We start from the raw sequence: 24075 nt of genomic DNA, 5'->3' as shown, positions 1-24075 counted from the left end.
TATTTATGTATTTCAAATAAATACATATAATATATATATATATATATATACACACACACACTCAATTATAATAATTCAACACACACAAAAAAAAAAAAAAAAAGAGTTACAGTGAGTTTGTTCACATAGGATACGAGTGTAGAAGAGGGGGAAAAAATGGTCAACCAAGAGGTTGCCATTTTCTTTTTGAAGCTCCAAAGTCTCACCGCGTCTCATGCTCCTTCACGTCTCTTTACTTTTTCTTTATTCTTCACCGTAGAATAGAAAACAAAAGTATTCACAATGTCATTTTCTGTATTATTTTAATGAAAATGAAGAATACTTTGAATCTGAGAGGTTATTGCGGTAATGGCGTTACTGTATTAGTAAACAGCAAACGACAAAATCCGATAAGAATATTTGACTAAACTTCAACATATTCTACCTAAACTTGCCAACACCTTTGCCTCTTCTACTTCAACTGCCACCCTTGACCCCCCCAACCAAAACCATCGCACGGCTCAAAAAAGCCAACACTTTGATGATGAACTTGAAGATCAATGCACTGAAGCATTTCCCACTTGATTATGAAAAGTTGTTCTTGCACCGGTACTGGTTGCAATTAGGCAAATCTGTATGGAGTTCAGTCTTTCTGAGCAGTTGGTCATAACAAAAGAGAGCAGCTGTTAGCGGTGTATTTTCCCAAGAAGACAGACTATATATACTTTTTTTTACTATTTTATTTCTTTAACTTTGACTGAAGAGAGAAGAAGGCTGAACTCAAGCCAATAGCTTTGCAGCTTTCGGCGCTCTTTCTCTCTCTTTCTCTTCAAGATTTGTATTGCCTTGCCTCTTGATTCCTTTCTAACACTCCCTTTGTTCTATTTTTATGCTTAAATTTGCATTTAAGATAGATTAAAATAACATATCCATGTTTATGTTTATGTATTCAGCGAGAACCAAGCAGAAAGACTTGTTTTTTTAACTCTCTATCCACCTAAATCTACAGCAACCCTTTTGGCTCTATTGCTTTTCTTCGCCTTTCTTCTACGAGGTTACCCTTTTTCCTGTCTTCAATTTGCCAATTTTCTCTCTTGGTAGATCTTTCTTTCTTTTTCCATTTTTTCCTCTTCTGGGTCGAATTCTGTGCTGAGATATTTGTTTTGCTATCCCAGTAGTAGATCAAGATGTATTGTTTTGCTTGCTTAATCTTGTTGATTATTTCGGGGCCTTTAAGTGAAAATTCGGTGGTGGTTTTGTTCTTGATGTTTGAAAGTTTCTTGCTAAATTGTAGATTGTAATGTGTGGTGACTGGTTGGAGATTATGTTAATTTTATACTAGTCAAAATTTAACTCTGTTAATTATTGTACTTTGGTAGTGGGGTTGGTAACCATGGGAAATATGGACGCAGAAAAATTTGTGAAGCACCTAATACTAGATGTATTTAATGTTGCATAATGTGCTGGTTTTATATATTATCTGCATAAATATCAAATACGGTGCTGTGAGTTGATTTATTGTGAAGTATTAATTGTCTTTATATTCTTCAACGTGTTTTGGCTGATGCTTCTTCCTTTGAATTCACGTGAAATGGCATGTGATTTGAGGCACTGGTCTGTAGCCGAAAACAAATGCGCGCTTGTGTTTTTGTTCTTAGATCACAGTTTGTGCTTGATGCATTCTCCACACACATGTGCAAATTTGTTTGAAGATTCTACTAATAAATGGCTTTAACTATATTGGCATCAGAACATAAATGAGATTGATATACTTGTGCTTTCATCCTCACTTGGGTCATGGGTCATTCAGCCTTGCAAGCATGTATACCTCATAATTTTTACTTTTCCTCCATTAAATGTGATCTAATCTCAGTAAGGAACTAACATAGTTACCATGTGATTCAAGTACGTTCTTGTTTTGGACCTGTTAGTTGTCTTAACCACCTGGATCTTATTTTGAGGGAGATATTACTAATCGTGATCCTTATTGTTTTGTGAGCAGGCTCGCTCAGTTATGTTATGAGTCAACATTATAGAAGCTAATTGAAGACACAAGCAACACCTGGTGGAGCTTGACTATTGCCTCTTCTATGCTTTCTATTTTAACAGAAAACATGGGCTTACTTTGCAGCAGAAACCGTCGTTATAATGCAGCAGATGCTGAAGAGAATGCTCAGGTAATGTTTCTTACAAAACATGTACTTCTTTGCCCCTTTGCTGTTTTTACAGGTTAAAGTCATTGTAATTCAACAAGTAATTGTCCTTTAATTATCCCCTCTGTTTTATCTCTCATTCTTGATGTAACATTTAGTCATCAATTTAATTTTTACAAGTGTTTCCAGACTGCAGAAATTGAAAGACGCATTGAACAAGAAACAAAGGCTGAAAGGCATATCCAGAAACTTCTACTACTAGGTGTGTAGACTCAAGACCCTTTTTTGTTTGTATCTGACTTTTATTATTTAATTATGTATGGCATGAAATTGATAATATATTGGCAGTTCCAAGTTATACATTTTCATTGTAATTTTTGATGATACCTTCCTGGAATGATGAATGGATATTGTGGTTTTGCTTTCCAGCCCTGGGGGTATGAAAGCCTTTGATTTAATGCTTATTTGGTTGGAGAATACACACCCTTTTCCAATAATAAAGATAGCAGATTTATTTTTAAGATTTATGTTTAACAAATCTTTGATGAAATCTAATTTTTACCTTGATGCCTTCCTTCAGCCATCTAAATTTCTCTTGTTGTTAAATGTTTCCTTGTCAAGGTGTTTCACGAAGATATCTGTTAATTTATTTTACACTTCATGTTTATATTTTTCTTTTTTAATTTCCATTTCCTATTTTGAAAATGATCCTTCTGAAAGTGTCTGCACTTTCAGGCCTTCCTTACAATGTGCCCAATTTTTTTCCCTTGCCTTTCTTATTCAAGCCGTTATTGTCAATTTCTGTTTTATTTCTTTTATATTTTAGGTTCACTAAAATGACAGTCAATTTTTGTTGTTAAGGTGCTGGGGAGTCCGGGAAGTCCACAATTTTTAAGCAGGCAAGACATACTAATGATATTCCCTCTAAGTAAAGTATACAGTCTACTGACAATGCTGATTAAATATATATTTTCTTTCTTGTGTGTAATTGTACACAGATTAAACTTCTCTTCCAAACTGGCTTTGATGAGGCAGAGCTAAAGAGTTATACCTCAGTCATTGATGCCAATGTTTATCAGACTATAAAAGTATGCAATACTTGAAAGGGTGTGTTGGTTATTTCCCTTTGAATAACAAAGTGTGTGTGGTGTCAGCTGTTTATAGTGGCATATAAGTTTCACAATGGATGAGATGTATTTTCCTTCTTAGAGCTAAATGACACAAGTTTTAATCCTTTAATATAAAGCATAATCGATATGCTTGAACAGATTTTGTATGATGGGTCGAAGGAATTGGCTCAGAACGAAACAGATTCCTTAAAGTATGCTGTATCCAGTGAAAATAAGGTTAGCATTCATCATTCTTTGTCTACTACATTGCCTCTGTGAGATTATCTTGTCTGCTTCTGTCCAAAAGTTGTTTCTGCTGTACAAGTGTTGTAAAATGTTTTATCATGTGTTTTATGTTTTTGAAATATATAGCCAATCATGGTTTTTTGCTGTTTTCCTGATGCTGTCTAGCGTTCTCAATTCTATGTTCAAACTGTAGCACTACTTAAAACTGGTATTCTCTATTAGGATCTTGGAGAAAAGCTATCAGAAATCGGAGGCAGGTTGGATTATCCACGTTTGACAAGAGAGCTTGCACAGGATATAGAAACTCTATGGAAAGATCCTGCCATTCAGGTGGTTGTTGCATCATGTAGAACAGATATGCTGATTGCTATATCAGTCTCATTTATTTATTTCAGTCAATTTAGTTCTTTTAAATATATAAGTTTTGCTACACTGTTAAGATTCTAATGCGCTGTTTATATGTTATAGGAAACATTTGCTCGTGGTAATGAACTCCAACTTCCTGACTGTGCAAATTATTTCATGGACAATTTGCAAAGACTGTCTGACTTGAATTACATTCCAACAAAGGTAATCATTCTGTAATGTGTGTGTGTGTCTGTCTATTTTGCTTCTCTTCTTTTCAGAAAGTATGAGAATGTTTTGATTGGGAGAGAGAATCTGTTATGGTATGATGATGAATTAGCCTCTTGTGATAGACTGAACATACTAAAAACATCAATATTCAAACGATGTCTGGATCTGTATAGAATTCGCTTTATCAAGTTTATCATAAAATGATAATCTTACAGTGTGTATATTACTGCTCGTTGGTTAGTAACTTGTCATTCCTGTCTGTTCTCGGTAAGGTGAAACTAAATTTAATCTTTGCATAGTTCCTGCTTTAACATATTAAGTTAGCTCGTGCTCCTAGTGTTGCTCTTACTATTTGGCAAGGACTACATGGGAATATTCTGTCTGCAACGTATTACGTTCTTCACAAATTCATACTTAGTAAATGGTTTCTTGTGGTGTAAGGTCTACTTTTTTGCAGTATCCATTTACACTCTAGTTTGTTCATCATCTGTAGTTAGTTTTGGAGTGATCCTATACATAAATTTATTATGAAAATCATGTTCGCTAAAGAAGTTCAATGAGCTCTATATTTGCTGATCAACTATATTATCAGTTGCTTAGCTTGGGAAGGGAGGACTGTGAAAAATTATGAAATTACCATATATTTTGTGTTTCTACAATTAACACCCCTTTGTTATTATTATTATTTTCTTAGGCAGTAACATCAGCCCTGTATTCTTTTTCATACCTCCTGATTCTGGCTAGGAAGTAATTATGTTGTAGTATTGATGACTGATATCAGCGACTTCTGTCAATTTTTGAAGTATATGCCATTTACAGTATAGCATTGTATTGTCCCTGTGTAGCCAATTATATCTCGGGGTATTACAAAAACTATATTCATGAATTTATCATTCATACAATAGTTTTTCATCATATTTGGTGTGGCAGGAAGATGTTCTTTATGCAAGAGTTCGCACAACTGGTGTTGTAGAGATCCAATTCAGGTAATCATTTTATTCAAGTGCTGTGGATGATCAAACCATCTTATGTGACACTTAATGTTGTCATCTGCATCGCCTTTTTGTTTTCTCATGAATGCATCCTTTTGTTAGTGTCTAGGTCTTACGGTCCAGCCATTTCAACTTGCTTATTTTGGCCATTTGTTTTTTATAAATTAATTTTACCTGCAAATGGAGGCCGTAATAAATTATTGAAATTATATTTATGTATTTTTTCTTACATGTTAGCATGGTGAGTATAGCAGTTTTTATTAAGCAACTTAAATTTGTGGTTTGAAGCATAGAGCTCTTCTGCATGTTTGTGTTTTGCCTTATACTTTCAATGAGGGACTTCCTGTTGGCCATGGTTTTCCAGCCCCGTAGGAGAGCATAAGAAAAGTGGTGAAGTATACAGACTCTTTGATGTTGGAGGCCAAAGAAATGAGAGAAGGAAGTGGATCCATCTATTTGAAGGTGTCACAGCTGTAATATTTTGTGCTGCTATTAGCGAGTAAGAATGGCATTGCTTCCATTCGCCCCTTATAGTTTGTATATGTCAGCACTTAAACACTATTGTTAAGTTTTTCTCTATAAGCTTGAATTTTTTGGATTTGTGGCTTCTCAGTATAATATTATAGTTGCATGTGGATTTATGGATGTTAAAAAGTTTCAAAAAAAAAAAAATGTATACGGTTGCTAAAATTTCTGTCTTTCTACCGTTGGCAAAGACTATAAGCTGATTTAAATTGCGACCACTTTTTGCTAACATCAAAAAAAAAAAATCTTAGCTATTACAAAGCTCTTACATGGTGACTTTGGCGCTACAGGTATGACCAAACACTCTTTGAGGATGAACAAAAGAACCGCATGACGGAGACTAAGGAGCTTTTTGATTGGGTTCTGAAGCAACCATGTTTTGAGGTCTCCTTCGCTGCCTCTTTCTGCTATGCATAGTGTGCATTTGTGTTTGTACATGTCTGAGGATGTACTAGGATAGCTGGGTTTTAATCTTACGCATATTTGGTTTCTTTGGTGCAGAAAACATCGTTCATGCTGTTTCTGAACAAATTTGATATTTTCGAAAAGAAGGTTCTAAAAGTAAGCCCAAATATAGTGGTGGAAATTTATATTTGACTGACAATTTTTTTTTTTCATCAATTTGGGTTTTTAATGTTCTGTACTCTCTAGGTGCCACTGAACGTATGCGAATGGTTCAAAGATTACCAGCCAGTTTTGACAGGAAAACAGGAGATTGAGCATGCCTATGAGTAAGCATCCATAAGTTTGTAGTTGCGTGTGTTCTCTGGTTGTGTAGTAAGTTTAGGGTGCTAAAACATCTTCAGTGAACAAATGACTGTCCCTCTTTTTGCAATAAGAATTCTCTTCAAATTTGTGAGCCTTCTGGTTTGCTAATATTGGCTTCAAATATCTTCAACTGATTGGCTTTTAAAATTCAGGTTATCCCAGTTGATTATTTAAAGGCTTTTGTAGACTTTCATGCAATTTGATTAGTTTGTTTCCAGAATAGATCAAATGACTATTCCATGTTGGAAACTTTCCATTTAGGTATGTGAAAAAGAAGTTTGAGGAGTTATATTTCCAAAGCACAACTCCTGATCGTGTGGACCGGGTCTTCAAGATCTACAGAACCACTGCCCTTGATCAGAAGCTTGTGAAAAAAACTTTCAAGCTAGTAGACGAGACACTCAGACGCAGAAATCTCTTTGAGGCAGGCTTATTGTGAACAGACATGAATTCTTTTGAATTGGTCAGATTTTAAAAATTAAAGTTGGATGAAATACCCCATTTGTTGACTGCTGGTATATCACATTCCATAGGGCACAAGTTTTGAATTCCATTTGTTTCTCACACAGATGGACGACAAAATTTTTTCCATATTATTCCATTGGCTGCTTATATGTATTAAGAAAAAACCAACCTAGAATTCTTTTTCTTGTCTGTCTTGTTTCAGAGCAGGCATCAAAACTTACAAAAGTTGCTTATAATTTTTGTTCTAATATAGTTTGTTGTCTGTACGGATTCTGTCTCATCTTTTGCCAAAGATTTCTGATTCATGGAATCAATCTGAAACTAACTAGTCAACTGGCTTGTAGAGGAAAATCTTGAAGAGATTAGAATATGTTTCCCAGATGGGTAGATATGAAAGGGAGATTTGATTATGATGGTGTTGATTCCTCTTTGTTTCTGAAACCTTTTTGAAGAAAAACTTTGGATATCATTCAAAGTCATTTTGATCAGCAGCAAAAGCTTTCATACAAAGTCATTTTCATGGCCAATCTACATGTGTAGCCCAAGTCCAGCTAGCCTATCATCTCGGAGGCACCTAAGGGATCTCTATTGCAACTTTGTTTCCTTCAATGATGCCCTTTCGTTTCAAACCTTTCTTATGCCTTACTTCAAACATTCTCCAATTTATGCATGAGCAAATTTTTGTATTCATATTTACAGTAGTATATGCACATAATTTGTGCACATAAAAATTACATGAATTGATGTGGCAATTAAAACTAAATTCGAAACAAACTTGGTTGAGCTTGAAATAAGTTTTATTCAAACTTTATAGTGATATTAGGCACATGCATTAAAAAACCCAGTCAGTCCATTAAAGATTTTTATCTAAGAGTACAACTCTATGTGACCAATGATCATTGTTTGAATCAAAATGGTTTGATGCTTGTGATACATTACTTTATGTCATGGTCTTACATAATAAATTCAAATCCGTTAGATCCTCTTTGTTGCATAGGGATATTATTTTGATATTGATGCAGTGGTAACTAAATTATGTCTTAAGGGAACTTGACTTTCTACTTTGAAGTCTTGTCAGTTTAAATTATATATTGACACAGTTTTAGCTACTCATTTCTCTTCTTCATCTCAGCATAAAGTATTTTGAAGGTATTGTTAGAATTAAGTGAAACAATCAAAGTCTAAGTCCATGAAGGCTTCTACTTACAACAAAGTTGTTTTTTTTTTTTTTTCTGGTAATTTATTTATAACAAAGTTGCTGTTATCACTAAGAGTTCGTCTTCTAGTCATTCCTCCACTTTAAATGAACTTGTTAGTCAAGTAGACATTGATACTCTAAAATAAATTTTATCACATTCTTAGAGCATGGTTTATAAGATTTAGTTTTACCATTAGCCGATTTGGGTGTTCTTCTAGTTCTTATAATGATATGTTTTTTATTTGTAAAACTAAAAGGGAATATACTATTTTGTTACTATGTGTAGATGATATAATCATTACTGGAGACGATCCATAAGGTGTTACCAAATTAAAATAATTACTGAGTACACAATTTAAATTGATGAATCTTGGGTATTTAAGTTATTTTCTTGGGTTGAAGGTTACTCTAACAATTTAGGGTATTATTTATCTTAAACCAAATATTCTACTAAACTTTTTTCTCATGTTAACTTGACAAATAATAAAATTGTCACCACTCCATTTGGCTCAATATCAAACTTTTACCTATGGAAGGAACCACATTGGATGATCCTACCTTATGTTGTCAATTGGTTAGACGTCTTATCTATTTAACATTCACTCAACTAGATATAGTATAAGTTGTTCGCATCATTAATCAATTCATGGGTGCTCCCTGTTCTACTTATCTTGTGATAAGACTTCATATTCTTTATATATGAATAACACATTGTTCTATAGACTTTGTTTCTCTGTTTAGTTTTTACTTGGATTACGTGTATATTCTAATATTGATTGGATAGATGATACCATAAATAGACGTTTTACCGATGGGTATAGTTTATTTCTAGATGATCTTATAATCTATTGGTGTAGTAAGAACACTTAATAGTTTCTTGATCAAGTGCATAGACAAAACACAGAGCACTTGTAAACATTATTTCTGAACTTGTTTAGTTACATTAACAATTAGAAGACATGGAAGTCTCTCAATCTCATACTACTAATATCTATTGTTTCATCTTTCTTCCTTATATTCTATTGATTAGATAGCATACGTTTTTATCAAGTCCATCCTCCCAAACAATTTTATAACCTGTATTACAAACTTAATTTAGCAAATATTTTTCCTACTTAAAAAGGATGTTATAGTATATTTTAAATACATGGTTCCATTATGATATATTCAAAATATACCGTTTCCCACTATAAATTATTGTGTATTGATTAGTTTGATTTGATTTTTCGATGTATCATTCAAATAATTATCTATAGAACAATGTTATGTATCTGGTTTTTATACATAATTCGTATACATAGATGGTCTATTATCTTGTGATTGAATATTTTTTTATCTTTAATTCAAAATCATCCAATCACATAATGACACATCATCTTTATATATGAATTATGTATAAAAAATAAATATACGTAATTTTATTTTTATACATATAAGAAATACAAATATTTATTTCTTTTCCCCTTAAACTCAGAAGCATGTCAATATGAATGGAATAAAAGGTTGATTCCTCTTGATTTTGACAATACGAACTCAATTTTGATATAAACTGACTAAGAGTAATATTATATGTACTCATTTTATATATACAATCATATACACACTTATATGTATCATAATATGATTGAATATTACTTTATCATTAATTTAAAATTATTCAATTATATAATGATATATATAAATAATATTTATATATTTAAAATAGATGCACATAATTTAATTATCTAGATATATTCTAGCACAACCTAGCGCTCATTTATAGTTTCATTATAGAGTCAAAGATGGAATTTCGAAATTGGTTCCGTAGAAAGGAATAGGATTTTTTTTTTTAATTCATGAGTAATTTTATCGAAAAAATATATTTTTAAAAATAAAATTTAAACAAACAATTTTTTAAATAAGAGATTAAAATAATGCTATCTAATATTATCTCTAATTATTTATCCCAAACAAAAGTAATTAATAGGCATGGCATGGATTAAAGCAAAGTAGTTAAGTTAATAGAAATTAAAACAAAAAACAAAAAATTGACTAAAGCATATCAGCAAAAATATAAGAAACCAGCGTAATTATTTTAAATATATATAATTAAATAATTAGATATTTTAAATTAAAAATAAAATAATATTTAATTATATAATAATATATTTTATATATTTATTTGTATATAATATTCTCTATAAAAAAAACGCAAGTGGGTTTAAACAGTAAAATTATAGGCATAAATAATGATATTTTACTATATAATTATATATTATTTTATTTCTAATTTAAAACTATTCAATCATGTAATGATATATTATTATTTGTGTATAAAATTATATATATTCGTTGTACACATAATACTATCAACTTTAAATTTTGTTCATTAAAAAGGGGCCAAACGACTTCTTCCTATCAAAATTTTACTCTTTATCCATAGACTGTTAAGTCTGTAGGTTTAAAGGCAAAATCGTTATTTTATTAGTAATATTAAAAATAAACTAAAATTTTATGTCTTTTTTTCTTTAAATCCTAAAACTAATTTTTTTTCTTAGGTCAAGATTTAAAAACTAACATTTTCTCTTTTAGAGTTTATTTTTCATTCTCCGGTGCCATCTCTGATGGTCCCTATCTCTCAATGCTTCCTCTCTCTCTCTTCTCATATCTCTCTTTAACCGACTGTCCAAGTCAAGAAGATGAAGAATTTCATTTGAGAAGATGAGTCATCGTCTTTTCTGGGAAGGTGAGAAAGATAATCATTTTTCCAGATGAAAATGAGATATTTTGTTTTTCTTTTTTTGACATGGACAATCAATTAGAGAGTGAGATAGGGAGAGATATTGTCGGAGGGAGAGGTCATCGAAAAATAAAAAATAAATTTTAAAAAATGTTATTTTTTAAAATTTGATTTAGAAAGAAATTATTAATTTTTAGAGTTTAAAAAAAATTTTAAATTAATAGGTTTGATTGATTTTAGGTAAAAATTTGAAAAAAAAAATTAAACTTTGGATGGGAATAAGTCCTCTGACCTTGAAAGAAAATTTGAATGAGCGTAGACTAATTTCAACCGTTGTTACTTGTCCCTGTTCCTTGAACTAAGCATATTCCTTTCTTCCTCTCCTTCTATTACAAGTACCCCCCAATTCCTTGGAAGCTCACAAACCCCAACCCCAATTCTTTCTTTGTCCCTTTTTCTTCTTTCAATTTTCTTTTGCGTGGGGGTGTAAGTTGTACCAGTTTGCAGGTATGTTTATTCCTTCGTTTTCTGTTTGGTTCACGGGAAAATTTGGTTGAAAAGTAAACAGAATGCAAAAGCTTCTTTTTAGTAGAAACCCTTTTCTAAAATTTACTTGGCATTGCCTTTTTCCACGTTCTTTCCACTGTGGAAAATAGATTTTTTTAAAATTCCTTTTGTGAATTACTATGTATTTTTATCAATGTGAGGTGAGGTTTTCCGGGAATTTAGTGTTCGCTCTGCATTATGAAAAATAATGGTAAAATCTGTAAAATTATGCGATCAGCTTCTTTAGCCTCTTTTCTTAAATGAAGAAGTTATTTGTTTTTTTTTTTTTTTTCATATTTTGCTTATACACGTTATTACAATTTACTGTTGGTTTGTATTGAGGATCAATGAATTCAATTTGAGAAATTAAACAGCTCCTAACTTTTCTTCAGCCAATTTTGTAACTAAACCTTTATTTTCCTCTTAAATGAATCGACTAGGAAGTCTAATTTGCATACGAGGCTTTTTTTAAGATTTTTTTTGAGTTAAGTGAAAATTATTGTATTTCATGCAGGTTTTTGTGTTTTTCCTGCTTGGTGGTTGTATAGACAATTTGAAGATTTAGATTATTTGAGGTTTCGGGGTTATTAGCTAGAATACAGAAGAATATGCGGAATGATTGGCTTTGTTTCATGGATTTAGATGGAGGGAATCCATACAGCTTACCTACAGAGTTTTTGTTCTCGCTTACACAGTCTAAACATCTACATCTTCCTGGAAGCCTAGTGCTAAATGAAGCTTTTGACTGCATTTCAAAGTTTGCTGGAGCCTGTTTATTTTTGTTCACTAGTGGACCAAGTTCAAATTTGACTAGGAGAATAGCAAGCACTCAGCATGTTTCAAAACCTGGACGCTGTAAATCTTCTATGCAAGTTAAGCAAATTACTTCAAGTGATTCTAATCTTGCTGGATTTAATTTTAGTGCTAGATCAAAAAGTGAATCGGCCACTTCGGTGTTTTTAGGCAAGATTTCTAGTTCAGCCATTAGACACATGCTTAGAGGAGGAGAAGGAATCCAATCTTGTTCTTTGCTCTCATTAGCGGCAGTAGTGATCCCACCATTTGATAACTTGTAAGTCTTTTGAAAAAACAATAGATGAGCAGGCTTGATTAATGTTACCTTTTTCTTTTTTTTGGTTAGTGTTTCATATTTTGGGAGTCTGTTTGGCATTAGTTTACTACAATAAATTCTTTATGATGATGATATCGGTCAGATCTTCAAAGATAACGGCTGTTCCATTGGACGGCACAGATGTACGAATGCATGAATGCATGGATCAAAAGCCTTGTGAGATTGAGCCCCAGCGTTGTGGCAATTTATCTTTTCCCAACTTGAACAGGAGAAGACATGCTGTTGAACCCAGAACAGGCATAGAGTTTCCAGTTATATTGGACAACATTTTAGACACAGGAAATAATTCCAGTTTAACTTCTGAGGTAAATGCTGTTGAACCTAATTTGAGTAATTGATTCTTTATCTTTTGATACATTGTGGTGATTTAATTGCTTTGGCATATTATCACTTTGGAAAATCCCCAATGCTTTATGGATATTGTTTTGGAATTTTTAGCTAGATGTGTAGTCGTTGTCAATTTTGAAAGTACATTAGTGTTTGTTGTTTGATTACTATAATATATATAAGCTTTGGGATATCATGTAAACTTTAAAGAAATCCATTTGTCCATTGCTGCTGTTTCTCCTTGTTTCCTTGTCTCTTTATTTTATTTTTTTTCATTAACACTTACAACTTCCACATGCTCAGGTCCTTGTTGGAACTGGATCCAGAACTATGAAAATAATTAAAATTAAATCTCTGAAGGTTTATGCATTTGGTTTTTGTAAGTCTTTTTAGATCCAACTTGAAGCTTCTCAGTTTTTGTCATTAACTCCTTGATATCATTGTCATTTATATATTTTCTTGATTTTGTTTCTGCAGATGTTCATCCTCGTGCTGTGTGTGAGAAATTGGGTCAAAAATATGCATCTATACCAGTGGGTGAACTGAACAAACGCCAGGAGTTTTATGAGGATCTTCTGAGGTAAACAAGTGAGAGTCATTCTTAATGCCCAGCTAATAAAGAAAATTCAAATTTTTAAAATCAGCTTGGTGATGTTAAGTTGGACAACCATTGATTAGTATTTCACTTTGAAGTCGTGGAGATAGAATAGTTCTATATTGAATTTTTTTTGTTTCTTCTACTGTTCCCAACTTTTAAAGGAAGTTTTTATTGGGTGTTGCAGGGAGGATATTGACATGACTGTGAGGCTTGTGATCAATTGCAATCGCATGAAAATCAATTCTGTGAAGGAGTAAGTTAAATTCTCCTTCCTATGCACACACTACATTTTAGTGGATTTTGATTCCATAGACACAAGATGACATTAAAATTTAATTGACATTAGTCAGCATAATGCCTCACAAACCAATTTTTATGAATATTCTTGCTTTAATACATACCTCATCGATGATAATTGTGATTAGCTACATTTTGTTTCTCAATGTGCAATTGACAAAATATGCTAATTTTCGTATTCAATTACTTTGGTGTATATATGGCAGTGTGTTTGAGAAATCTCTGCGTGCTCGTTTGGTAAAGGTAAATCAGATGGTATAAAAACTTGTTTGATTGTTCTTACTCTGAATGACTACTGACTCAAAATTTTATCTGACTCATATTAGATAAATCCAGACACCGATTATAATTGCTTGAAAACTTTTGGTTCTTACTTCACAAAAGATATTCCATTACCTCGGGTAATAGTCTATTGTCTCTTGTTTCTTTTTGGCTTTCCTCTCTTCTTATCCTTGTAACACCAAGTTTCATTAACTTCTTTGAATATTGCAGGGAACGACAATTGATCTACGGCGAACAGCTGATGGACAACTAATCACTGAAGGTGAGTTATTATCTTTGGATTATTTTATTTAATCGTTATTCTAGCTGCTTCCTCTGATACACATCTGGCTCTGTTACTGTCGAACCCCACTCCCTTATCTGTCATTTTGGCCTAGGGTGAGCTCTACATATGTGCAATCACAGCAAGATATTGCATGCTGTTGTATACTTCTAGAATGGGGGCTGAGTTAAGAAGTTATTTCATTTCCACTACATGTTGTGCATACATCTTACAGTGTTTAAAAAAAAATTGCAGTTGGAGGTAATCGTATAGGAGCAGTCAAAAGCAAGGATTTATGCAGTAAGTCAACCTTGTTCTCAATTTATTATTGCATAGACATTGAGTGCATTTCTGAATCAAAGTAATATATCAATAACTTCTCAAGGAACAGTGCTCCGACACAGAGTTGTGGTGATTATCAAGATTGTATAAAAATTAGTTTTACTTTCAGGGGCTTTCTTCGACATGTACCTGGGAGATGTTCCCGTGTCAGAACAAACGAAAGAAGAGATCGGCAAAAATGTGGCTAGTATTCTAAGGAAGTGCTGAAGTGATTCATATTCCATCAAACATTGTCTCAAAGTTTGGTGGTGAAGTATATAGCCATGATACAAGTGTAGTATATGTTGGTTGATAATTGCCTTGCCTGTTCAGGCTGTAGCAATTGAATATGTCACTGCAAAGCTTCTAGGTTTTAAGCAGTGATGATGCAGGAAATTAGGAGGATAGGGCAATAAAACTATATATATAACTTTATACACAAACAATGATATGTTACCATATGATTGAATATTAGTTTATCTTTAATTTTTAACTATCTAATTATATAATAACATATCGTTGTTTGTACGTAAAATTGTATAAAAAAATTATTTATGTAACATTACTTGGGTTTCGGGATCAAATAGCTGTCCCAATTATATCTTTTTCCATTCTCATTCTTTAATATACAGAGAAGGGTGTGCCCTTTCATAGAAATAAATTATATTATTTTATTACTATTTTATGCATTTCTTCAGACTTTCAAAAAAACATAGGAGTTTTAGCTATTTATCATCTAACTATCATTTTCTAGCACAAAATATTAGCTTTTAATATATTTATAATTGTAAAATGAGTTAACATTTATAGTTAAATATTAAGAAATTACAAACAATCTTCAAAACTATGATTAGGCTATTAGTTTTTTAATAGAAATAAGGCCAATGAACTATTGCCCACACTCGTAGAGTTTGAAAAACTCGAACATCTACCTATGAAACAATTTTTATTAAAATTTTTAGTTATGGTGAAAGGTAAAATCGCCATTATAATAATATTATTAAAAATTATCTAATTTATTATATTTTCTTTCTAAAGTTTAAAAAACTAATAATTTCACCTCTGTATGAAATTTGTTTGTTTTGAAAAGTCATATTGCCCCCCTCTTCAAACCTAGGGTTTCCATTTTTTTCCCATAACAATTGCCTCCAAACTTTTGAAAACTTTAATTTAAGCTCTCATCTTCAACTTCAGGTTACTAAAAAATCTAGCAACCTCTCTCTCCATAGACCAAGTAGGCATCTACCTTTGCCTCCGATGTAATGTACGTTGGCAAAGTTGACAAAAGGATTTGGAGATCTCTTTGTCTGGAGAGATTACAAGATCTCTTTGTCTTGACAAAGAGACTTCGTCAACAATAAAGAGATCTAGAATCTCTTCATCTCTTCGATGAAGAGATTTCAGATCGTCGACTCTGCCCATGTATATATTCATCATCGTTTGTGGCAGATCTAAGAGAAAAAAACATTGACAGTAGGAGACAGAGGGGCCAGGCCAGATTTTGGTTGCCAGAGATAGAGAAGAAGAAAAGAAAAACCCTAAGGGGGGAAAAATATGATTTTTCAAAGTTTAATCTAAGAGAAAATTATTAATTTTTTAAATTAAAGAGGAAAAATTATATAAATTTGATAGGGTTTAGAGTTTAGTGATAAAATAACGATTTTGTCTTTATCTCTAATAGAAAAACTTAATTAAAGTTAACCCATTGCTGGAGTGAAATGATAAATTTTCACTTGTTAATTTTAAAAAACCTAAATACCTATATATATGTTAAGATTTATTGTTCAGATTAGAGGTAAAAATGTTATTTGGTAAAAATATTTTAAACAAACTAAAAATTTATTACATTTTTTTCTATGTTTAAAAATATAACAATTTTCCAAAACCCAAGATTTAAAAAGTGACCAAATTCTCCCTAAGATTTTCTTTTCCCTTCTCTGCTGACTACCTTAATCCTAACTAACAACTGACCTTTACTGTATCTTCCTCTCCCATCAAAGATTAGGTGACGATATGCATTTTTGTTAGATGAAGATGAATTATCATCGTCTGATGAAGAGATGAAGACGATTCATCTTTGTTCATTGTAAATCAATGTCAAAAGATGACAGTAAACTATTGTCATTTTTTGTCATTGGTCTATCGTGAATGTTAGTCCGCTTAAAGAGACGAAGACGACATTTTCGACTCTTTATCAAACGAAGGTGATTTGCCTTCGTTTGACAATTTTTACTAAAGATTGGCATATTTCAACGGGAGAAGAGGAGTTTGAGAAGGCTAACCATTGAAGATGGTCATCGGAGAAGGGAAAAGAAAACCTTAGAGGGGATTTGATCACTTTTCAAACCTTAGGTTAGAGAGAAATTGTTAGTTTTTAAATCTAGAGGAAAAATGTGATAAATTTTTAATATTTTAAAATAATTTTTTGAATAACATTTTTACCTTTAATTATAACAATAAATTTAACAGATTAATAAATACTTAAGTTTTTTAAAATTAACGAATAAGAATTTATTATTTCACTAAAACGTGGGTGGGAAATAGCCCTTTGGCCTAATAATAATAACAAACCTCTAGCTCTAGTTTTAAATTCGTGGGGTTTTCATCATTGTAATCTTCACGAATATTGGAACTTTACTGTTTAATGAAGGAAATTTCAAGTTTTCAACCTCAAATTAATATTTGACATATTAATAATATTGTAGTTTAGTTTGAAATATAAAGTGACATATGTCGAAATATTTTTTGTAAATTGTTTATTTACTTATATATTTCCAATTTAAATTCATTTTTGTACTGAAAATCTAATTTAAGAGGGGACTTTAAATGTCTCGTAATCCCGAATATTTATAAAAAATAAAAAAACAATTAAACCCGTAATATAACCAACTTTTTAGTTACACCAAATTTAATAAGAAAAAGTATCTAAATATAACATAACTTTATCGTTCACCCACAAAAATTTAATCAGAAAATTCTAGTTATAGTTTGAGCTTCTAGAAAGGTAAACAAATGGAAGAAGGACCCATGATTGAAACTTTCGTTTTAATTAAGATAGATTTAATTAGATAATTACGGTTCTTAATAGAAAGAATAAATTAATAATGAGTGACTTATAATTATTCTAATTATTTTTCTTCAACTAAGATGTATCATTTCTGTTTGATATTTAAGTGTATTCAAACCTAGAGAGGATGAATATTTAGTTGATCCCCCAAAAATCAATGTGAATGATTCAAGTATGTAGAGGGATAGCCTCACATCCTCCTTAAGGATATCAGAGATATTGTTTGAAAGAAAGCAAAAAGTATAACCGATTATGAGTGTGAGAGAGATATTAGATCTATAAGTATGAAGATCGAAACTTATATTATACATAATCAATTAACTTGTGTTAAAGTCCAATATATTATATTTATATACTATTTACTTATTTATTTTTATTTAATATGAAACTCTTTAATTTTTAACACTAAACCTCTAATTCCTTCAATTTTTAATTCCTTCAATACAGTAGTAATAACAATGAAGCCATTTCTTGAAATGGTTAATTTAGGTAGACAATTAACTCTTTTAGTCAAAATATACAAGCAGATCAAACTTGTGCCACAAGATTTGCTTCAAACTTTCTAATGCTTCAATCTGTGTTGGATTTGGAGAATGAACTTCCTCTCTTTGTTGCTTTATTTGAATGGAGGGGTTTTATTTATTATAAGACCAAATTAGGTTAAATGGTTACTGAAATTATTTAAAGTGATTTTTGAGTTTAAAAAAAGGATGTTAAAAATATTCTTGAGTCCGTAATTTGAGTTATTTGTTGGTTGATAGTGATGAATCTACTGGTGGTGACTTATATGAAGCAATAATGAAAGAAAAAGTTTCAATTAAGAAACGATGTAATAGTGAGACAAACAAGTGCATACATATTTGGGAATTATTTAAGAATCATCAGGTCAACAACATCATTCATCAAATACATATTATAGCTACCTTTCTTAGTCCATCTTATTTTTTTTGAAAATTTTAAATAGGATAGAGGGATGAAAGATGATATCAATTATATTAATGAAAACATGATTATAGTAGAGGAAAGTTGACATTTATGAGAGAGTTTCAATTATATCATAATAGAACATCTACATTATTTACCTCTATATCAAAAACAATGTTTGCAACAAGTCATCATTGTAAGTTTAAAAATTTTGAATTTCTTTTCTATGCATTACTTCTCTTTTTGTATTTAAAAAAAGTTTTTTATGTCATTTGTAGCAGAGTGGTGAGATTACAATGGGAATGATCTTCCTATGCTCAAGAAGTATGTTGTTTGAATTTTGAGTCAACCTTGTAGAACTTCATCGGGTGAAAGAAATTGGAGCTGCTCAAAAAAAGAAGAAGAAGAAGAATAGGTTGTTACAAGAAATGCTAGATACATTAGTGTATGTGACGATAAATATGATGATGTTAGATAAATTCACTTCCACCATGATTCATGACTTAAAACCTATAGATCTTGATAATTTGGGGCAACTTCCAAATTATGAAGAAATTCATATAGATGAAGATTTTGATTCTATACCAAGCACTAAGGCTTACATAGATGACTTGATGAATTATGATAACCTTTCTTGGAACTAGATGGTGTCCCTTTTTGAGTTTTTATTGTTTGTTTATATATATTTTATGTTATGGACTACCATTTGGATCTTGATTGTGTTGTGTTTGAAACTCTAGTTTAATTATGTGTTTGTTGTTTGAATGTTGTCAATATCAATAATTAATATATATATAAATTATTATATTGATTTTAATTAGAAGATTTGTGAAAAATATTAAAATTATTATTGATATTGTTTAAGTTTTAGAAATATATTATTGACGATTTGTCATATTAAACCCGTGTACATACGTTTCTTATCTTTTTTGTATTCAAATTTTATTATCATTTTTTTACAAATGTATTTTTCTCCATTTATCAGATTATACTCATATAATTTTTGTACTTTTTTTTTGTCATTTCTATATTTAGTAACTAGGGTTCATACTTACTAAAATTTAATTATAAAATTCTATATTTAGTTTGAGCTTCTAGAAACTTTATTGTCTTCCCCCATTTTTTTAAAAGAGGGATTTAGGTAATTACCATCTTAACAACAGCAGCTATCTCAAGAATGAGTGACTTAAAATTATCCTAATTGCTTGGGTGGGGCTCTAAGAATATAAATTAATATATTATTGGTAAATTAATATAATTTAGAAAAAATATCCATTAATTATAATTATCTGATATATAACTAAATCTTTGGAGCTTAAAATTTGGAAATTTTAAAGGAAGTTGGCTAAAAATATTCTTAATTTGATTTTAATTATAGAAATTAATGAAACCTACCAAAAACTGAACCCCTCAAAGCAATGAACAAAATATTTCCCACTCCATTAATGGCTATTCACTTTTTAACTTTCCTTGGCCACAGCTTTACCGCCATTGAAACATTAAAAACTAAAAACAGAAAAGAGGAAGCTCCATATTTCCATTGGCTTTGTATATAATTCGAAGCTATTCGAGTCTTCAATCATTCAAAGCTTCTCATTGTATCCTATTCCCTCTGAATAATATTTTCTACCAGCTTCTATTTTAGTTAACATATTTTTGCCTTGATGGGCTCTTCACTGAGAGCTTCCATGGCCATAATCATGGCATGGCTGGCTGTTTTTCTAGGACTTTTGATTGCTGTGAATTGTCACGATGGTCTTGATTACAAGGATGCCCTCACCAAATCCATCATCTTTCTAGAGGCACAAAGATCAGGAAAACTTCCTCCCAATAACCGGGTGCCCTGGAGAGGAGATTCTGCTCTTCATGATGGAGAAGATATACATGTGAGAGCTTGCATTTCACTGCGAAAATGATCGGATTATATGAATTTTGTTGATTTATATTAATCAATTACTAGTTTTTGCCGTTGCAGGCGGATCTGGTTGGGGGATATTATGACGCTGGAGACAACGTTAAGTATGGACTTCCCATGGCTTTCACAATCACCACTTTAGCCTGGTCAGCTCTCAGCTATGAATCCGAGCTGAAAGCGGCTGGAGAATATCAAAATGTTCTTGATGGTATCCGTTGGGGCACTGATTATTTCATTAAAGCCACTAGAAAAAACAAATTGTTCGTGCAGGTTGGAGACCCTGTGAAGGATCATGAATGCTGGGTGCGGCCGGAAGTTATGAATACGCCAAGAACTGTGTTAATGATTGATGATCATTCCCCTGGAACTGAGATTGCAGCTGAAACTGCTGCTGCAATGGCTGCTTCTTCAGCTGTCTTTAAGACTGTTGACCGCCAATATTCCCGTTCTCTCCTCAACAAAGCCAAGCTGGTATAGATGATATCATCATAATTTTTATCTCTCTAATTATCTTCTCCTCCATGTTTCAATTTACATTCTGCTAAATTTTTCTCTTCTTTCTTGACAGTTGTTCAATTTCGCTAAGAGCCGTAAAGGAACTTACGATGGAGAATGCCCCTTCTATTGCTCTTATTCTGGTTTTAATGTACCTACTCACTCCTTGCAATATTTTGGAGTTGTTTATTTAAAAAATAAGAACTTCCTTAGGATGTTTTTGGCTATGATAATATTTGCAGGATGAGTTATTGTGGGCTTCAACATGGTTGTATTTGGCCACCAAGAACCCTAAGTATATGCAGTACATTAAAGAAGAGGCCATCAGCGCTAGTGTAACCGAGTTTAGCTGGGATCTTAAATATTCTGGAGCCCAAATTATTCTCTCTGAGGTTTGTTATCTTACACACTACGTCTGAAAATTGGTAATATAACTTCATTAATGAAACTTTTTTGAAACTCCATTAATTTGTTTCCCTGAAAATGCAGTTCTTCTTTCATGGAGACAGTGCCTTGGCAAACTACAAGAACCAAGCTGACAGCTTTATTTGTTCAAATCTTCCTGATAGCCCATATCACCAAAATTTCATCAGTCCAGGTACGTAGGACACTCAAGATCTTCTCTGTGCCAGCTGATTAATTCACTTGATCGGCATTAATTATTATAAATTGTTTTCTCATTAAAGGTGGCTTGCTTCACTTGAGGGATGGTGCCAACACTCAATATGTTACGGGTATAGCTTTACTGTTTAGCATATACAGTGATATACTTGGCAGAAATAACCAAAAGGTGAGCTGCGGTGAGAAACAATTCGAACCAACCCATCTCATGGCTTTTGCTAAGCAGCAGGTATATTATATATATACTGAAATCGAAGCACAAATTTGCTCTTATAATAGCTAGATATGGAAAAAGTAATTTGTTAAATAATGTGAAATTGCAGATGGATTACATTCTAGGGAAAAACCCAGAAGGAAGATCATATATGGTTGGATTTGGTAATTTCCCACCAACACAAGCGCATCATAGGGGAGCTTCAGTGCCATGTACAGTAGTAGATATGTCTGTGAGTTGTGGAATGAGCTTTTCAACTTGGTTCAATAAAGATGAGCCAAACCCTAATGAGCTAACAGGAGCCATTCTGGGAGGACCAAACCGAGCAGATAAATTCAATGACAAACGTTGGGATTCATCATGCACTGAGCCATGCACTTACGTTAACTCGCAAGCAGTCGGTGTCTTGGCTAAACTTACAACTCTACCCAAGTCTTAGCTAATTTGATCAGTCATCTTTTTGAACATCAATTATTTTGATTTGATTTTTAAATTTTGATTACATGTGCCATTCTTAAGAAGCTCCCCGTTTAAATTTTGTACGGGGAGATTTAGATTGCAGTGTTCTTAAAAGTGTACTCAATTTATATCTTATTCAATCTTTCCTTTATAAACCATATCCTAATCTAAATAATCTTTCTTAAATGTATTAACCTAAAACTTCTTATCTACCATGAAAATCTCTAATACGATATAATACGATACAGATAAAAAATAATATGTATCATAAGATATATCAATTTAATATGATATAGTGAATATATCATATAATACGATACATATAATCGATATAGATTGAAACATTTTTAAAAGAAAAAAATTATTATATAATGAGAATATATATAAGAAATTTTAGACTTTTAAGAGTTGTTATGATTTTTTTAAAAAAAAATGATTTATCAATTATTTTTTTATTTTTTAAATGTTATATTATACTATATTATACAATAATTGATATATAATATAAAAAATTAAATTTTAATAAATAATACATTTATGATTCGGCTACTATAACCACAAAGGCCATACGTTGGTCGTACCTACGACAGCAGGGAACAAAATGGTGTGCTCGGTGTACTCATTGAAACCATGCAAATGTCTCGTGTGCTTGAAGCCCAATGTGACTCCCAACTTTGGAGATGAGGCCTCTTTATTCTGGCGATGAATCAGAATTCACGGGGGAATTGTAATTTCCACAAAATCAATATCGGCGTCAACAAGAGTAAATATACTTTTTTGCTTTGATAGAATATATTATGAAAATTTAATTTTCTTAAAAACAGCCTATCTTATTCCTGAAACAAGGGTCTCAAAGTCTCAATATTTTTCTAAGTATAGTTGTCACCTCTGACTTTTGAGGACTTTCATTGCTACCCCACACAAAAGGAATATTTTATTTATGGTCGGTTAATCATTTTTCTGTGTTGATTTCTCCCTTTTCGGATCATAAATGTGTGTCTTTGTGGATCCCCTCTCACCGGTTAGTCATTAGTTCTGGCATTGTATAATATTTTTTTTGTTGTTCTTTCCTTTTCTAGCCATCAATAGGTGCGTCTGCTAGTGCAGACTTTCGATGACAAAACATATATCGTCCTCTTTTCCGATTATAAAGTCGATGATTGTTTTTCCAATGACAAAATAGATATATTTTTCATTTTCCCTCGTTTGATCTCTTTTCTAACAATCAACGATTGTTCCAAAACACTCTTAGATCTCAGATGGTGATAGGTTCCTTCTCCAATACCTGGATTGTTTGTTCAATATATTGAATGAGTTTGATATCAAATACTATGGTTTTTTTTTTTTTTGGAAATATTATTTTGGGCTATTGAATTTGAAATGTTTTAAATCTTTGGAAGTATTTTTATTATGGGTGATGGATATTGGCCTGGATGATGGATTACTATTGAATTGGGCTTCAATTGCATATAAGCTAAGTTGGGCTCGGATTTTGGTTGGATATTGCATATCGATTGTGTTGGGCTTGGATTGTTATTAGATTTATATCATTTTGATTGTGTTGGGCATGGATTGCTATTGGATATTTCATATTAATTGTGTTGGGCTATCATCTTATTAGTGGTTATCGAATTGTTTATGTTTGTGCTTGGAGTTGTCTTTTAGTTCAACGGAGAGACCAGAGACCTCACAACATATTGGTACCATACTAATGGGTTTATCTATTTTATTTGGGCCCAAGAAATATTTAATTTTCTTAAAAGGTTGAAAATTATAATGTTATATTATTGGTGATAAGGCCAAACTAGTCCAAAGAAAAGACAAAAAGAGATTCAATTATGTTGAGATGCTTAAAGAATGAAACAATAAAAACTATCAAAGTATT

General features: G+C 31.8%; 3 protein-coding genes across 7 annotated transcripts; all 3 read left to right on the top strand.

Moving 5' to 3' along the window:
• The first annotated feature begins 473 nt into the window (after positions 1 to 473).
• LOC123195040 (guanine nucleotide-binding protein alpha-1 subunit) lies at positions 474 to 7079 on the top strand. 5 transcript variants are annotated; one of them, XM_044608608.1, is made up of 15 exons: positions 475 to 817; positions 933 to 1033; positions 1982 to 2156; positions 2322 to 2394; positions 2994 to 3031; positions 3131 to 3220; positions 3401 to 3478; positions 3710 to 3817; positions 3956 to 4057; positions 4994 to 5049; positions 5420 to 5554; positions 5871 to 5964; positions 6082 to 6141; positions 6232 to 6311; positions 6610 to 7079. In XM_044608608.1, exons 3-15 carry the CDS (start codon positions 2070 to 2072, stop codon positions 6785 to 6787), a joined length of 1179 nt encoding a protein of 392 aa, XP_044464543.1. In that variant the 5' UTR covers positions 475 to 817; positions 933 to 1033; positions 1982 to 2069; the 3' UTR covers positions 6788 to 7079. The 5 variants fall into 5 exon arrangements, with proteins under 5 accessions (XP_044464544.1, XP_044464543.1, XP_044464542.1 ...); XM_044608607.1 differs by having other exon boundaries at positions 933 to 1076; XM_044608609.1 differs by lacking the exon at positions 933 to 1033 and having other exon boundaries at positions 474 to 817.
• Positions 7080 to 11046: 3967 nt separating this feature from the next.
• Positions 11047 to 14989, top strand: LOC123194397 (fatty-acid-binding protein 2-like). The gene is made up of 11 exons (XM_044607585.1): positions 11047 to 11237; positions 11791 to 12348; positions 12491 to 12713; positions 13039 to 13114; positions 13213 to 13315; positions 13518 to 13586; positions 13837 to 13873; positions 13957 to 14031; positions 14123 to 14174; positions 14430 to 14474; positions 14626 to 14989. Exons 2-11 carry the CDS (start codon positions 11885 to 11887, stop codon positions 14721 to 14723), a joined length of 1242 nt encoding a protein of 413 aa, XP_044463520.1. The 5' UTR covers positions 11047 to 11237; positions 11791 to 11884; the 3' UTR covers positions 14724 to 14989.
• A 5161-nt stretch (positions 14990 to 20150) lies between these two features.
• On the top strand, positions 20151 to 22225 carry LOC123195346 (endoglucanase 16-like). Its single transcript, XM_044609040.1, has 7 exons — positions 20151 to 20372; positions 20462 to 20872; positions 20970 to 21047; positions 21139 to 21288; positions 21386 to 21494; positions 21583 to 21746; positions 21841 to 22225. The coding sequence occupies exons 1-7, from the start codon at positions 20151 to 20153 to the stop codon at positions 22168 to 22170; spliced, it is 1464 nt and encodes a 487-aa protein (XP_044464975.1). The 3' UTR covers positions 22171 to 22225.
• The last annotated feature ends 1850 nt before the right edge of the window (positions 22226 to 24075 follow it).

The sequence above is a fragment of the Mangifera indica genome, chromosome 13 (assembly GCF_011075055.1).
Source record: "Mangifera indica cultivar Alphonso chromosome 13, CATAS_Mindica_2.1, whole genome shotgun sequence".
In the NCBI taxonomy this organism is placed as follows: Eukaryota; Viridiplantae; Streptophyta; class Magnoliopsida; order Sapindales; family Anacardiaceae; genus Mangifera; species Mangifera indica.
This window is presented reverse-complemented; position numbering and strand designations above follow the sequence as displayed.